The 16,159-nt window shown below is 39.0% G+C and overlaps 1 protein-coding gene across 1 annotated transcript; it reads left to right on the top strand.

Annotated features, from left to right (window-relative positions):
- The first annotated feature begins 10,253 nt into the window (after nt 1–10,253).
- LOC125711708 (vitamin K epoxide reductase complex subunit 1-like protein 1) lies at nt 10,254–15,575 on the top strand. The gene is made up of 3 exons (XM_048980915.1): nt 10,254–10,474; nt 14,815–14,924; nt 15,163–15,575. Exons 1-3 carry the CDS (start codon nt 10,284–10,286, stop codon nt 15,387–15,389), a joined length of 528 nt encoding a protein of 175 aa, XP_048836872.1. The 5' UTR covers nt 10,254–10,283; the 3' UTR covers nt 15,390–15,575.
- The last annotated feature ends 584 nt before the right edge of the window (nt 15,576–16,159 follow it).

Genomic DNA, 16,159 nt, shown 5'->3' with positions numbered 1-16,159 from the left:
TTCTCTGCCATGTGCATTCCCAGGAACTTCATATTGCAGACTGTCTCAATAGTAAAGCCATTGATGTTCAAGGAACAGCAAGCAGTCAGATTCTTCTTGAAGCCAACAACATTCTCTTTTGTCTTCACAACATTTAGAGATAGGTTGTCGTCCATGCCCAGCAGCTTCAAATTCCCTACCTGCCTCGGTGGGATGACTGCGTTGAATGACGAACGTAAGTTAATGAACAGCATTCTAACATAGTTGTCTTTCTATCCAGGTGTGAGAGGCTGAGGTGAAGGACAATTGAAAGGGCATCATCAATATGGTCCTGTTTGATAGGTAAATTGTAGAGGGTTTAGTAGGTCTGGGTGTTGTGGCTTCAAGTGCCTATATACCGGCCTCTTGAAGCACTTCATGATGACAGGCGTGCCAAAGGCTGGTATTTGATGGTACAGGACACAGTCAACTTCTTAGACAACAGGATGATTCTGGTTTTGAGGCATGCAGGCATCACCTGGCCAGGAATGTAGTCAATGTTGCTCAGTGCTTAATTTGTAAATTCAAAGATGCTGGAGCTCATAAAGATCATGATGGCGTCAAGCGCACAAATCAGTCTTTACCAACGATAATAAGTTATTAATTAAATATGTAACAATGCAATATTTTCTATCCACAACTGTCAGTTTCAGCAAACTTTTCATCTGCATCAGATTTTTCTTACTCCTCTATGTGGTCTTTCTCATTAGCCACAACAGCTGCTCCTCTCCTCACTGTCTCTGCTTGTTCTCATTAGCATTAGCATTCACGAACACTGATCCTCTCCTCGCTATCTCTGCTTGTTCACATTAGCATCCACAAATGCTACTCCTCTCCTCACTGTCGCTGTTTGTTCTAATTAGCATTGGCATCCACAAATGTTGCTTCTCTCCTTACTGTCTCTGTTTGTTCTAATTAGGACTGGCATCCACAAATGCTGCTCCTCTTACTGCTGTCTCTGCTTGTTCTCAATTGGATCAACATCCACAACCGCTGTTCCTCTCCTCACTGTCTCTATTTGTTCTCATTGGCATTAGCATCCACAAACACTGCTCCTCTCTACACTATCTATGCTTGTTCAGATTAGCATTAGTATTCACAAATACTGCTCCTCTCCTCGCTCTCTCTGTTGGTTCAGATTAGCATTAGCATCCACAAATGCTGCTCCTCTTCTCATTGTCTCTACCTGTTCTTCTGTCTGGTTTTCTGGTTAATTTCTACTCTATTTGGGTTCCTATGGCTTTTTTGCTTTGCCAAAAATTATAAATATTACTTTTCAAAATATTCTTTTAATTATTTTGCTGTAACAACCTGGCAAATGTAACCTCATCTATTTTAGTAACCAAACGGTTGATTTTTCTGTGCCTATGGTTTGTTTTTTCCCTTTCAAATCAAAAGTCAGAAAAGCGAGATATTGGCCTACTAATTTAGGTCACCACTTGTAGATCTTCATCCATATAATCTTAGCTATAATGAGATCTATAAAATACTACGTGACTTTTCACATTCACAAGGTCAAATGTATCTACTTTCACCTTTCCCTTTGCTACCACTGAGTGGTACTGCTTCAGTTTTTGGGCAATCTGCCTCAGAATTTAACAGATTCCAGTTCAGCATCCATACAATGTCTCTGCAAAGTTATTGTCCAATAAATAGTTATTGGGTTATCCTCTTAACAGTATCAAGTGTCAAAACTGCCCTTTCTTGAAATCACAGTACTGCTTCAATTTATGTCATCTGTGTCAAAATTTAGGCAGTTTTAATTCCTCACTCATACAACGCCTGTATGAAGTTTGTAAAAGATCCATGAAATAGTTTCTGAGTTATTGCCTTACATATTAAAAAGTCTAGGATGGCAGCAGTGGAGACAGCAGTGGTAGAGACGGTGGAGGCAGAATGTTGCTAAAACCATATATAATCTCCATAGGGCAGGGAATGCAATAAAAACAGGGTCTTAAGAAAATCAATTAAACTGAGTTCTTTGTATTTGGATCTATTTGAAGAATGCAATTTTGACTCTGCTGCTTCCTATTGGTCACTATTGTGACCAAGAATAAAATATTTCACTTATTCAAAATAAAATCATAGAAGGCATACAGTTCCTATGTTGGAGAGGCTTAGTAAAACCATTAACTGTCATGTCAGGGAAAAAATTTGGATTAAACAGGTTAATATCAAGCCAGCATCATTATCAGGGGCTTCATTCCCTAACAAGTGATACCATGAGCAGAAATTTCCAACTCCTTGCTGAATGTACATTACATGTTACATTTCCAGCTATTTAACACACATTTATGAAAATTCTTATTAAAAAAACATAACTAATTAAATATTTAAATAATTACAAATGTGGTGTGTGAATGTGCCCTGCCATGGGCTGGCCCCCATCCTGCGTTGTTCCCTGCATCGCGCCCATTGCTTCCGGGATAGGCTCCGGACCCCCCGCAACCCAGTAGGATAAGCGGTGTAACTGTCGCTAAGACGGTTATTTTATAATCACCTTTTGTTGGTTTGATTTAATATAGAATGTGAAATGTATGCCAGTGCCCTCTGCTGACTGTTTAATTGATCCGTGAATACATGGTCAGGTGACGGAAGCGGGTAGGCGTAAATGCATGCTGGGAGATTCATGGAGTGGACTTGTGGTTTGTCGGCTTGTCACGACAGGACCTGTAATAACTCCTAAGCATTTGGTCAGAAGCCGCACACGTTTTTCACGATGTTTAAAGGAATAAAGACGGAATAAACGTCAACATCTGTCGGGCGTATGTTTTCTACCAAATTAAGAACTTTGGGAGCTGTTATAGTGAAAAATGTGGCCATTGATGGAAGTAAAGTTAGCCCGCCATCATTAGAAGTTTGGAAAACACGGCGTCACGACAAGACTACACAACGTATGCCACGCCAAGGTCTGCTTACATTTATCGGAATTTACCTGACGTGACTTCGCGGACTGCAAACTACCAGGTCAGCGCAGAGGAATTGTGGGGATTCGCTGCTGCAGTCTGGCCACAAGACATTCGCGAGATCGATATTTTCTGATATAAAGTGGACAATTAAATTTATAGTTTGCATGTTTTGGTATTGTATACTCTTCAGTGTGTGGCAATGTTGGATCTGTAGTATGAATTTTAAGGATATGTTAATTGTGATGTTTTAATATAGATAAAGGATGGAACTGGGTACTTCAAATATTGGTTTGTTAGAGGAAGTAATACTCATGCTGCAAGATGAAAAGGTACAATTAGAGAATAGATTAGAAGGTGAAATTGGAAATGCTGAAAGACAAAAAATTGAAGAACGTATAGCTGAAATTGATGCAGATATTGATACACATAAGGCAGTGCTCCCTGAATCAGCATCTCAAGATGGTCAAGAGGTAAGACGGTCAGAAAGAGTAAAAAGGCCAACAGAAAAAATGCTTGAGTTTAGAAGGGATGAAATAACAAAAAGGGAAAGAAAGTTTATGTTCATATATGTAAACTTTAAGGCAGATGCTCAGTTCATCAGATCTAAACTTAAGGAAGAATGCTCTAAAGCTGATCTAAGTGAAATGATCATACCGTTGGAGACATATGAATCAAATCTAAGGCAAGAATGAGAGTTTGCATGCATTGACCACACCATCTCAAGACATCAGAAGAAAAATGGATAGCTGCACTTCAGTCACATCTGAAATTATTGCACTCCTGAAAAGGCGTCATGCAGAAGTGGGTAACAAAGACTTTGACGCAGTGGCAGAGAAGGAATTGCTCCAAATTTTACTCCAGAGAGATGATGCCAGGTCAATCTATGGATCAACGGTATCAAGAGCTGGACAAGATAGTCAGCATGGAAGTTATGTGTCACTTAAAAGGGCAGATGTTGCCGCTCGTTTGGCCGTAAAACGTGCTGAAGTAATTAGGGAAAGGGAAATCTCTGCCCAGAAGAAGGAGGTGCTAGCTCAGCAAGAAAGGTTAAAAATGCTGGAAGATCAAAGGGAGCTTGAAGCCATGGAAGCTGAGTACAAGGTATATGCTGAAGAGGAATCAAGGCTGATTGTTGGAAAGGTAAATGGCAGGGAAGCAAGCTCTTTGCCTCCAAATCAGCTCCCACGACAAGGCGCCATCATTTCATATGCCCAGGCTCCCCAGAGTATCTTGATCCCTCCTTGCGCTGAAAATAAACCACAACCTAAAGAGGACGAAGTCTCATTGGTTCAAGCATTGAAGGAGTCACTGGTAATGAGTAGACTTCCAGCACCAGAGCCATTCGTATTTACAGGGGACCCACTAAAATTTATCGAGTGGAGTCCCTGCTTTAAAGCTTTGATCGAAGCAAGCTGTACGAATTTGGCATACAGGCTGTTCTATTTGAGAAAATATATTGGTGGAGAAGCACTTTCTGTGGTGGAAGGAACGTTTTATAGAAGTGACGAGGAAGCATACAACCAGGCTTGGGATGCATTGAAGAAACACTATGGCCACCCTTTTGTAATTCAAAGAGCCTTCCAGTGAATAAAATTAAGGGAGTTTAGTGATTTCCTTGTTGCATGTAGGAATGCAATGCCTCATGTGCAAGGGTTAAGTGTTTTAGATGATTGTGAGGAAAATCAAAAATTATTACAGAAACTTCCTGACTGGGTCGTCACAGGCTGGAATCAGTATGTTACTAAAGAGTTGGATGAAGGAAGGTTATATCCAGGTTTCCGGGAATTTTCAGACTTTGTAGCAGGGGAGGCACGCATCGCATGCAATCCAGTCACCTCCCTTCATGCATTAAAGCATATGGATGTACAACCAGGGAAGGAACAGAAGCGGAATAAAGCTAGTATCTTTGTGACATCAACGAAGTTTTCCCAGAAAACAAAAGCAACATTAGAATGTGGCAAAGCTTTTAAATCAAGCTCTTCTGATCCTAATACGAGACAAATCAAATGCACCTGCTGTCAGCAAAACCATTTTATTTATAAATGTGGAAAATTTGCAGCAATGTCAATGGAGGAAAAGAAACAATGTATAATTGATACATTGTATCAATTGCTTGTCTCAGAGTTGGTCACATCTCTAAAAACTGTAGAGAGGTCCATTTGCAATATTTGCAGACGAAGTCACCCCTCACCGCTGCATGAAGATCCTGAAGGAGGAAAACCAGAAACATCACCACAAGAATGTGAAACGTCTACTGTGTTAAGCAGTATGGGAGTTAACAACAGCAATCACACTTCAATGGTTGTTCCAGTATGGATTTCATGCGCTTTAAAAAATAACTCGGAAATATTGGTCTATGCATTGTTGGACACACAGAGTAGCAATACGTTTATTGATCAAGATATTTGTGGAAGGATTCAAGCAGATACAGAATCAGTCAAATTAAAGTTAACAACAATGACTGGCAAGGGTTTGATAGTGAAGTCTCGCAGAGTATGTGGACTTAGAGTGAGAGGGTACCTTTCAGAAGAGTATATTGATCTGCCTCCTACATACACTAAAGATTATATTCCGCTAGATCAAGGAAGCATTCCTACACGTGAAACCACAAAGGCATGACCCCACCTTCACAGCATAGCTGAGGAGATGCAAGATCTGCTGAACTGTCCAGCAAGGCTCTTAATTGGATATGACTGTGCTAGAGCCCTGAAACCAAAACAGGTGGTATCAGGAGAAGATTATGAGCCATACGCAGTCAAAACAGACTTGGGTTGGAGTGTAGTGGGTGCCACAACAGCTCATTCTAGTTCTAAAGATGTAAGGGGCTTTTGTCATCGAATTTCAGTAAAGGAACTTCCATGGGTCACTCCTGTCTCTGTGATTAAGGCACTTGAAGCAGACTTTCTGGACACAAAGGTCGTAGATCGGAAAATTTCTCAGGAAGATGTTCAGTTTCTTCAGCTCTTGAATGAGAAGGTTCGATGGAATACTGAAGAACATCTAGAAATGCCCTTACCCTTCAGAGAGCGTCCTCAGCTGCCAAACAACAAGCAACTTGCTTCAGTCCGATTGAAACACTTAAAAAGGAAATTTGAAAAATGTCCAAAGTATAAGGAGGATTATGTGAAATTTATGGATGGCGTATTCAGAGATGGTGATGCAGAAGTTGTGGATTCGACACCAAAGGAGGGCAGCATATGGTACATCCCACACCATGGGGTGTATCACTCTAGAAAGCCAGACAAAATCAGAGTTGTGTTTGACTGCTCTGCTACATATGAAGGTACTTGTTTGAATGACCCTTTACTTACAGGACCTGATTTGACGAACACGCTCATTGGGGTGCTGTGTAGATTTCGCGAGCACCAAATTGCAATAACTTGTGACGTGGAGAAAATATTCCATCGTTTTCATGTTTACCCAGAAGACCGAGATTTCTTGAAGTTCCTTTGGTGGGAAAATGGGAATACAGAAAATGAAATCAAGGAGTATCGCATGCGAGTGCACATCTTTGGGGCTGCATCATCTCCTGGATGTGCCAATTATGGCATGAAATACCTTGCCAGTAAGCATGAGAGGGATTACCCCTTGGTAGCAGGCTTCATTCGCAAAAACTTTTATGTGGATGATGGGCTTATCAGTATTGATTCAGTTGAGGCAGCCAAACAGCTTATCAGTGAGGCACTAAAGGTATGTGCTAAAGGTAAACTACGTTTACACAAATTTGTGTCTAATAACAAAGATGTCTTGGATGTAGTACCTGAGAATCAATGTACCAGTGTCGTAAAGGATGTAGATTTGAACTACAGTGAGTCTTTAATGCAGAATGTACTGGGAGTAAAGTGGAATGTACAGACAGATACGTTTACATTCAACGTTGTTCTTAATGAAAGGGCTGCCACACGACGTGGAATTCTGTCAGTAGTTGCAAGTGTATATGATCCTTTGGGGTTTCTTTCTCCCTACATTTTGATCAGGAAAAAGGTGCTACAAGAAATGTGCAAACGTAGCATAGGGTGGGATGAACCGCTCCCCCTTGACCTGAAACCAAAATGGGAAACATGGCTCTGTGACTTGAAGGATCTTCAAAAAATTCGAATATCCAGATGCCTTATTCCTAAGAGCTTTGGTACAATTCAAAGAATTGAACTCCATCATTTTTCAGATGCGAGTAGTACCGGCTATGGCCAGTGTTCATATATTAGGGTTGTTGCCGATGAGAAGGTGCATTGTGCGTTGCTCATGGGTAAAGCCAGAGTAGCACCCACCAATATAGTCACTATACCTAGATTAGAACTTACTGCTGCCACAGTGTCTGCTGCAGTTAGTAGCATTCTAAGAGAAGAGCTTGAACTGAAAATAGATCAAGAATTTTTCTGGACAGACTCACATGTGGTTCTTGGGTATATTAAGAATGAAGCCAGGCACTTTCATGTGTGCCAATCGTGTCCAGAAAATAAGAGACCATACAGATCCAAAGCAATGGATCCACATTGAAACAGACCAAAATCCAGCAGACCATGCGTCTAGAGGTCTGAAGGTGGCAGAGCTGATGGATTCTAGTTGGTTTACAGGACCTTCATTTTTATGGGAAAGGGAGTTTGTTACACACAGAACGTCCCCAGAGCTTCTAGTAGGCGATCCAGAAGTAAAAGTCCTAAGAATAAATGCCTCTGAAGGTGAGAACTTCCTAGAAAGAATGTCAAGATTCTCAGACTGGAACACAGCCCTTAATATTATTTATCAGATTTTAAGGCTGGCAAATAGAGACAGGACAGGACACATCAGCGTGGAGGAAAGAAGGATGGCTTCACATGCAATTATCAGGATAGCCCAAAGGTAGTATTTTGAAGAGGAACTGAAATAGTTTAGAGAAAAATCTCCAAAATTGCCAAAAACTCACAAGTTTTACCAACTTGATCCCTTCCTTGTAAATGGATTGCTGAGAGTTGGAGGAAGGTTGAAAAGATCTTCTGCATCCTTTGAGTTCAAACATCTTGTAATTCTTCCTGCAGAAGGCATTGTCACACAGCTAATTCTTGACCACTGTCACAGGAAAACTGAGCACCAAGGCAGAGGCCAAACATTGAATGAGCTCAGAGCCAGTGGATATTGGATAATTGGTGCTAGCAAATTAGTGGCCAAGTATATTAAATACTGCGTAACTTGTAGGAAGTTACACAGACCAACTGAAGAACAGCGCATGTCAGACCTGCCTGTTGATCGGGTAGATCCCTCACACCCATTTTCATATATTGGAATGGACTGTTTTCGTCCCTTCTTCACGAAACAAGGTCGGAAGGAACTCAAGAGGTACGGGTTGTTCACATGTCTATGTTCCAGAGGCATCCATATTGAAATGTTGGAGGATCTCACGACTGATGCGTTTTTAAATGCTTTGAGATGCTTCATAGTCATTAGGGGTGCAGTGAAACAGATCAGATCAAGGTACGAATTTTGTTGGGGCAAGAAATGAGCTGGGAAAGGCACTATTGGAATTGGACAAAGTGAGAATCGCTACATACCTCGCAACGAAACAGTGTGACTTCCAGATGAATGTTCCCGAAGCAAGCCATATGGGGGGCGTGTGGGAGCGCCAGATACGGACAGTCAGGAGTGTGTTGAGCGCTGTCTTAACAAAGGCTGCAGGAAGATTAGATGACACCTTATTGAGAACTTTCTTTTATGAAGCCATGTCTATAGTGAATAATCGTCCACTCACCACGGATACAATCAATGACCCCACAAGTGTTGAACCATTAACTCCTAATCATCTACTTACAATGAAGACACGTGCACCTCTTCCGCCTCCTGGAAATTTTGTCAGAGAAGACTTGTATGCCAAGAAAAGATGGCGAAGAGTGCAGTATTTATCGGAACAGTTCTGGAGTAGATGGCGCAAGGAATATCTGATCAACTTAAGTCTCAGACAGAAGTGGCATGCACCTAGGAGGAATTTGCAAGTAGGAGATGTGGTGATTATCAAAGAAGACAATGTTCCCAGGAATGAGTGGAAACTAGCAAGAGTTGTTCAGACAATTGTGGATGATGATGGTCTTGTGCGAAAGGTCAAAATTCAAATAGGAGAGAGTGAGCTAGGAAAGAAAGGTGAACTCTTGAAAAAAAACATCATTTCTTGAGCGGCCTATTCAAAAATTAGTGGTACTAGTGGAGAGTAATGCCTAAATTGTGCCTGAATTGACACTAGCATGAATGCCTTAAAACATAGAATTCGGTATTGATTTATTTTTGTTGTACTTGGATGTTTGCTGTCTTGTAGATATACTCCAGTTTCTAGAAAAATTACAGTGATTATTCAGTTCTGTTCAAGTAAATCTGTAATTTTGGTGGCAGTGTAACTGTCGCTAAGACGGTTATTTTATAATCACCTTTTGTTGGTTTGATTTAATATAGAATGTGAAATGTATGCCAGTGCCCTCTGCTGACTGTTTAATTGATCCGTGAATACATGGTCAGCTGACGGAAGCGGGTAGGCGTAAATGCATGCTGGGAGATTCATGGAGTGGACTTGTGGTTTGTCGGCTTGTCACGGCAGGACCTGTAATAACTCCTAAGCATTTGGTCAGAAGGCGCACACGTTTTTCACGATGTTTAAAGGAATAAAGACGGAATAAACGTCAACATCTGTCGGGCGTATGTTTTCTACCAAATGAAGAACTTTGGGAGCTGTTATAAGCGGCTTGGAAAATGGATAGATGGATGGACTTGTCTTGACAGAAAATTAATTGACAACAAAAGTAAAAACAAATAACCAATTTTTTTTTTTTAAACTTTGTGATGAAGAAGGAAGAAAGACAAACCTACCCGATCTTCTTTTATAATCACTTGTCCGGTTCAGAGTCGCGGGGGTCCAAAGCCTATGGGTACACAGCAGGAAATTACCCGGGATGGGGCACACTCACACAGACACGCCAATGGACAATACGGTAACCTCAATTAATCTCAGCATGGGTTTGATCTGTGGGGGAAAGCCACAGAACACCCCCTGATGACAGGGGGATAAACAAGCAAACTCCACCCACAAAGCCATGGCAGAGACTCGAGCCCTGTTTCCATTGACAACGTTTTCCCTAAATTCTAGAGTAATTTCTGGGACATAATAATTAGCAGTTATGCCTATGAAGCACTCTTTCCGCTGTTTTAGCAAAGGTAAATTCTAGGACTGTGAGATTATTTTGTAATTGCATAATAAATTGCAGTTATGCCTACAAGCATAGACTGTGAAGGAGGTGTCTGTGAGCAGCTGCTTCCAAAACGTGGCACCAGACTCCCACACGCTATAACAGAGCGCCGCCTTGGGCAGGCGGATGCGTACCCGCGCGACGCCGGAGAAAGATGGCGGCGCCCGTCCTCAGAGTGTCTACCCCTCGGTGGGAAAGAATAGCTCGGCTCTTAGTCTGCATGTTCGGCATGGTGCTGTCAATGTACGCCCTCCATGTAGAAAGGGAAAAGGCGAGAGACCCGAATTACCAAGCCATATGCGACGTGATCACTTCCATGGGCTGCTGTAAAGTGTTCAACTCCAGGTACCTTGGGCAGTTATTGGTAAATGAAATAAAATTTAAAGGAAACAAAAAAGTGTACCGCCACTATATGTACTATATATAGAAGTTTATGACAGTGTCTATAAAACAGTGACAAGTGCAAGCTATTATATGAACGGTGTAGAAAATTTTAAGTAGATAAATTGCAGCTAGCTGACAATCTGGTGAAAAGATTTAGTAAGTGAAGCGGTGCACCACCGTGCATTATTTTGCTAAATGGTCCAAGTTATATTTCTTTTTTCATTTATTTGAAGAATTCCCTTATGCTAAATATGAGTGTCTCCAGTAACTGTCTCCGGTTCACTGTAAACTGGGTTAACATTTACCTAGTTGAAGAGAGTTGTAGTTTAATATCAAGTACATTAGTTTTTCTTTGTACTGAACTGGCTACATGCTTTTTTTTTTTTTTTTTACTCCTGCGTAGTTACCCCGATAACTCTTTTTTTGTTCTTGGGTCGTACAAGCCACCCATACAGCGACAAATTGCTCACTTGCTGTGTCATACGTTTGTATCTATTCAGGATGTTTTACAGGTAACATTATTTCGAAACTGCTCCGTGTTTGAAATGATGTTCCGCTAATATTTACATGCAGTTATTGTAACTGACCATACCGTGTTACCGCTTTATATTCAAGCAGTCACTATGAAGGATTTAACATTTCTAATACTATGTTCTAGTAGGAAGGTTGGACTGATTTGTGATTGATAACACAGTAGATATATAGACCCCATTACCTGAGGTCGGAGCGGTTATCTATGGCCTTTCAATCCACTGTTAATCCCTTTGTACACGCTGAGCTTGCTAGACGTATGGGTACCAGTCGTGGTACCCTGGCTCAGTTAATGGGGCTTAAAACTAAATGAGCTAAATATTTATATACAATTATAGTATCGAGGTATGCAAGTGTTTGGGCTCTTGTTATTAAAACACAAGTTTCATTATATTTAATGCTACACTACCGCTTTTCTTACAAAACCAGATTTGAATTGGAATGGCTTGGTGGTTAAGTAGTTGTTAGCTTCCACCAATTAGCATGCATGTTTTTTTTTTCTTTTTACTTCAACATCTTGTATATGGCCTCTATTGTCATTTGAAATGGGCTCCATATTTGACATTGGTTGACTTTAAATATTTTACATTTCACTTTAGCAGTAGAAATGCATTTTTTCCTAACGTAATTGTTTACAAGTATATTCAAAATTGAAAACTGAATCTGCTTTTACATTATGCTAATTTTGGTGCATGTAAAATGTATCTTTATACTGGCAAGGAATAGTACAAAAACATGTTAGCCGTAAAGGTCTTGAATTTAAGGGTATCTGGTGAATGAACATGTTCTTAGTTTTCCTGTTACTAATCAAGAACTTGTTGAACCACACTGGTAAAGGCATTATCAAAGTAGCAACAAGAACGTAAATGTATTCAATTGTCAAAATAGTTATTATACCTTTGTCATATATAAGAACTGCAGGTCTAAATGCTGTCATCATTCATTTTAACACATTGTACTATCCAGCCTTTGTCGTTACCAAAATGATCCTTTTTGTTTTTTTGCCTCAAAGGCAGACAGTATTAAGCCTTTGTTATCCATAAGAATTCTAGTTATACCAGTTAGCTTTCTTTTTCTTTTGTCCTTTAGTTTATGCACAGAGAAATAATAGAGTAAGCAAACTCTTTCCTGCTGGCAATGTCTTTGCACCTCCGGTTTTGTTTTGGTGCAAGGAAGCTGCAGGCCGGATTATGTTCTGTCTCAAAAAACTAAATTTATACTGATCTGTCATTTCAGTTTAATAATGTACATAAGTTTATGCATCAGATCTAATCAATGTATGGGCCACTTTACAAGAAGAGCTGACAGTAAAGACAGGTTAAAGCAATCTGAAATGGTCCTGTAAGGCACTGTGATTGAAGACTATAACATCTGGATTGCATTATTCTCATTTATTTATTATATAAATGGGTACACATATAAATTTATATATTTCAGTGATTTCTAGTGGACTAGTTTGTTGGTTGAAATCGCTTGAGAAGCAGCCATGCTGATATGGCAGAATAATAGATCTTTTTTTATAACAATTTACATATAAGTAGCTGACTGATTATACTGCTGACACTGTGCTTCCCCCATTGCAAAATTGCAAATCACCATCCACCACTAGTGTTGTCATATTTTCAGTTCTTTCTTCGGCATGTTCTTTTAATACTAGCAGCTAGAAATCTCTTAGTGGCTCCTCCAAGTAGCCTGTGTAAGCATTAATTGAGCAAGTTTCCCACCGTAAGCTTTCATTACATTATTGGTCTTGACAGTTTAGTGCATTCAATACATTACAATATTTACAATACACCATTGACATTTGGTTTTTTGCAATACAGTATTTTACACATTTTAATTATTTCAATGTGTTGGCGTTGTCTACAGGCATATAATGTGTTCATGTTATTTTTAATATTTTCGAAATGGATCTACCTCCAGCTCAACCCCCCCCCCCAGTAGACTTTTGTGTTTTTTTCCCTCACCTGTGCCCCCATCCCTCAATTCTTTCACACCTCATACCTTTTACACCAGTGTTTCAATACCTCTGGTACATACCATTAGTATATCTGTTATAGTATTTACTCACGGAAAATTTTTGTCATAGTGTAAAAGAGAAATAAATACAATATAAATATTTGTTAATGCTTTAAATGTATATGATTTTATGATTATCATATAATGTCTATTGTGTTAATGCTGTTAAAGTATGTTAGGATGTTAAAGTATACTTACATGTTTCTTATGAATGTCCTCTGAATGCATTATGAAGGTGTACTGAATGTTCTACGAATGCATCATAAAGGCATTATGAAGTTAAGTTATGAAGTTAAGTTATGATGAAGTTAATATACCTAATATTTAAACTTACAAATAAATGACATTTTCAAACATGGACATTAAAACATGAACAAAAGAATACAAGTAGCCACCTAACCGGTGGGGAAAGACTTAGCAAATTGTCATATAAGTGGAATGAGCAATAAATGAGTAAGTATACATTCAGACCTACATATCACAATGAGGACTCTGAGCATTCAGGTAAAAACAATTTTATTAAATTTTCTGGTAATCCATCCAGTAGTTCTAGAAATTGTACAAGCTGCTGAGTGTGGGACGGATATGGCTTAGATGGTCAGAGCAAATGAAAGGACTCTCCAGGGAATATCATGCTTTCATTTCCGACAGCACCAAACCTAGTTGAGAGCTATAATAAGCTTTTATCAATGGCTATATATAGAACATGCAGATAAAACAATACTGTGTTTGTAGTTGATGACACTTGAAGTACTTCGATCTTGAATTGTACTATTTGGTTTAAATTTTATTTATATATGACAACAAATTGCTCAGTATATTGGCACAACAGGGTTAGTTTGGCTGGTGCTTAATTTTCTGTGGATTGTCCTACTAAAATAAGGCTGTTACACTTTTTGTCATAGTTTCTTTAGCTCTTGCAGCACATATGTAGAAGAAAAACATTTGCATAAATTCTACTTAAAGAATTTGCGTAATCTTTCTACTTTTAGGCTAATATATTCAAAAAAAAAAAGGTTTGGGTTTCCCTTACCCAAAATGTGACAACCAGCCATTCTGTTTTAGTAAGCACCAAAATTGGCCCTGGTTTGATTTAATAAGTCAGAGTACAGTAAATGACAAAAAATAATCAAACCATTCAAACCTGTCTGATTTTGAGAGATTGTATTGGGGCACAACCTGACCTGATGAGTGGGGGGGGGCTCACTTTCATTTCCAAGGCAGATTTATGCTGTTGATGGTGGGATTTCAGTTTGAATCTCCTGGAAATCTGTTTTTTGTTGGGTTTTTTATAGGCTTCTATGAACATTGAGGGTTACATTGACTTATATTTGGTCAAACTGTTGAAAAATCATTGCAATTTGGTGGATAATTTCAATGGGGTCTTTCAAAGAAATAACAAGGTATCGTTTGGCAAAAATAGTTATAAATATTTTTTTTCTCAAAAAATGTCACCTTTTTGGACAGAGAAGAGCCTAAGTGAAGCATTTTGGGCCAGTTTTAATGCTTTACTCCAGTCAATGTGTCTTTCTGTTGGTACCTAGTTTCAAGTATTTAATTAAATGGCCCAACATTAATCTATTACTTTTCTGTGTTGTTTACTGACTGTTGGTATTTGCTCTTAATGTTTCCATCCAAGTCTTTTGTAGTATCAAGCTGAAAATATTTTATAAAGAGGTCATCATTTTATGGTGATGCAATTTGGTTACATTTTACAGTGAACTAAACTTAAGTACCATCTGTCTCTTCAGGTGGGGTCGAGGATTTGGGCTGTTCGGCTCAGTATTTGGAAAAAACGGTGTAATGAACCAGCCGAACAGTGTCTACGGCTTTGTGTTTTACATATTCCAACTGTTACTAGGTAAGTCTAAGAGTTCAGGTTGAAAGATACTAAAAAGTCAACTTTTAATAGACTTGTAATTGTCCTATCTTGGCACGACCATACTATACTTCAGTTAAATACAAAGACTGTTTGGTGTTCAATGAAAATTTCGTAAAAAGCCTGTAATGCAGTAAGGGTGTTAAACCTCCACCCCTGGCAGGGAGTGACCCGAGATGTAGCTGCCATGCTGACCCCCCCCCCCTTTTTGTTTCTGCAGGGATGACAGTGAGTGCAATGGCAGCTCTCATTCTCATGACCACATCCATTGTGTCAGTAATGGGCTCTCTCTACCTAAGCTACATTCTTTACTTTGTGTTGAAAGATTTTTGTATTGTCAGCGTTATAGCATATATACTGAACTTGGTCCTTTTTGTTCTTAACTACAAGCGACTTGTTTATTTAAATGATGCCTGGAAGCAACAACTTCACCCTAAACGGGACTAAATTTCAGAAGAAGAGGAAGACAACAGCGAAGCAATTGGAAAAATGTGACTTTTGATCATTTATTTTGTCATTGGGAGATCTTTTTTTTCCAGTTGCATCGGTGAAACAGAATAAGATTTTTGTTTTTGTAAGCGCTAATTTGAACACTGAAAGTGTGTGTGTGTTTGTATATGTGTGTATGTATATATATATGTGTGTGTGTGTGTGTGTGTGTGTGTGTGTGTGTGTGTATGTATATGTGTATGTGTGTATGTATGTGTGTGTGTGTATATATATATATATATATATATATATATAATATATATATATCTATCTTGATTCTTCCTAACTTCTTTTTTGTTTCCAAAATTTAAAACTGATTTTGCATATAATGTCCTCATGAAGGAACGAAGCTGAGATGGATATTTTTCCAATGGGTCGTGGGAATTATTTTTGAAACTGATGGATAAACTGGACTTCAAACATATACTTGAAAAGTGATTTTTTTTTATTTTTTATTTGCATTCATGTTTACAATGCCACATTTGAATGTTTGGAGAACGTGGCTGTACAACTATCCTAACTTTTGAGAAATGGAGACACTTTCTTACAAGTGATGCAGACTGCAACAAAGGAAAGATGTCTGTGTAAAGGGTGTGAAAATGAATTGATGAAACTGGCATGTAACAGTCTAAATGTTTACTGTTCTGGAACAGTATTCACTGTCTCTTTGTTTTGAAATGTACTTAGAAATAATATTTGTCCAATCAAGGACTTAAGGATTATTTTCA

The sequence above is a fragment of the Brienomyrus brachyistius genome, chromosome 17 (assembly GCF_023856365.1).
Source record: "Brienomyrus brachyistius isolate T26 chromosome 17, BBRACH_0.4, whole genome shotgun sequence".
NCBI lineage: Eukaryota > Metazoa > Chordata > Actinopteri > Osteoglossiformes > Mormyridae > Brienomyrus > Brienomyrus brachyistius.
Note: the sequence above shows the minus strand (reverse complement) of the source record. Positions and strands in the feature narration are given on the sequence as shown.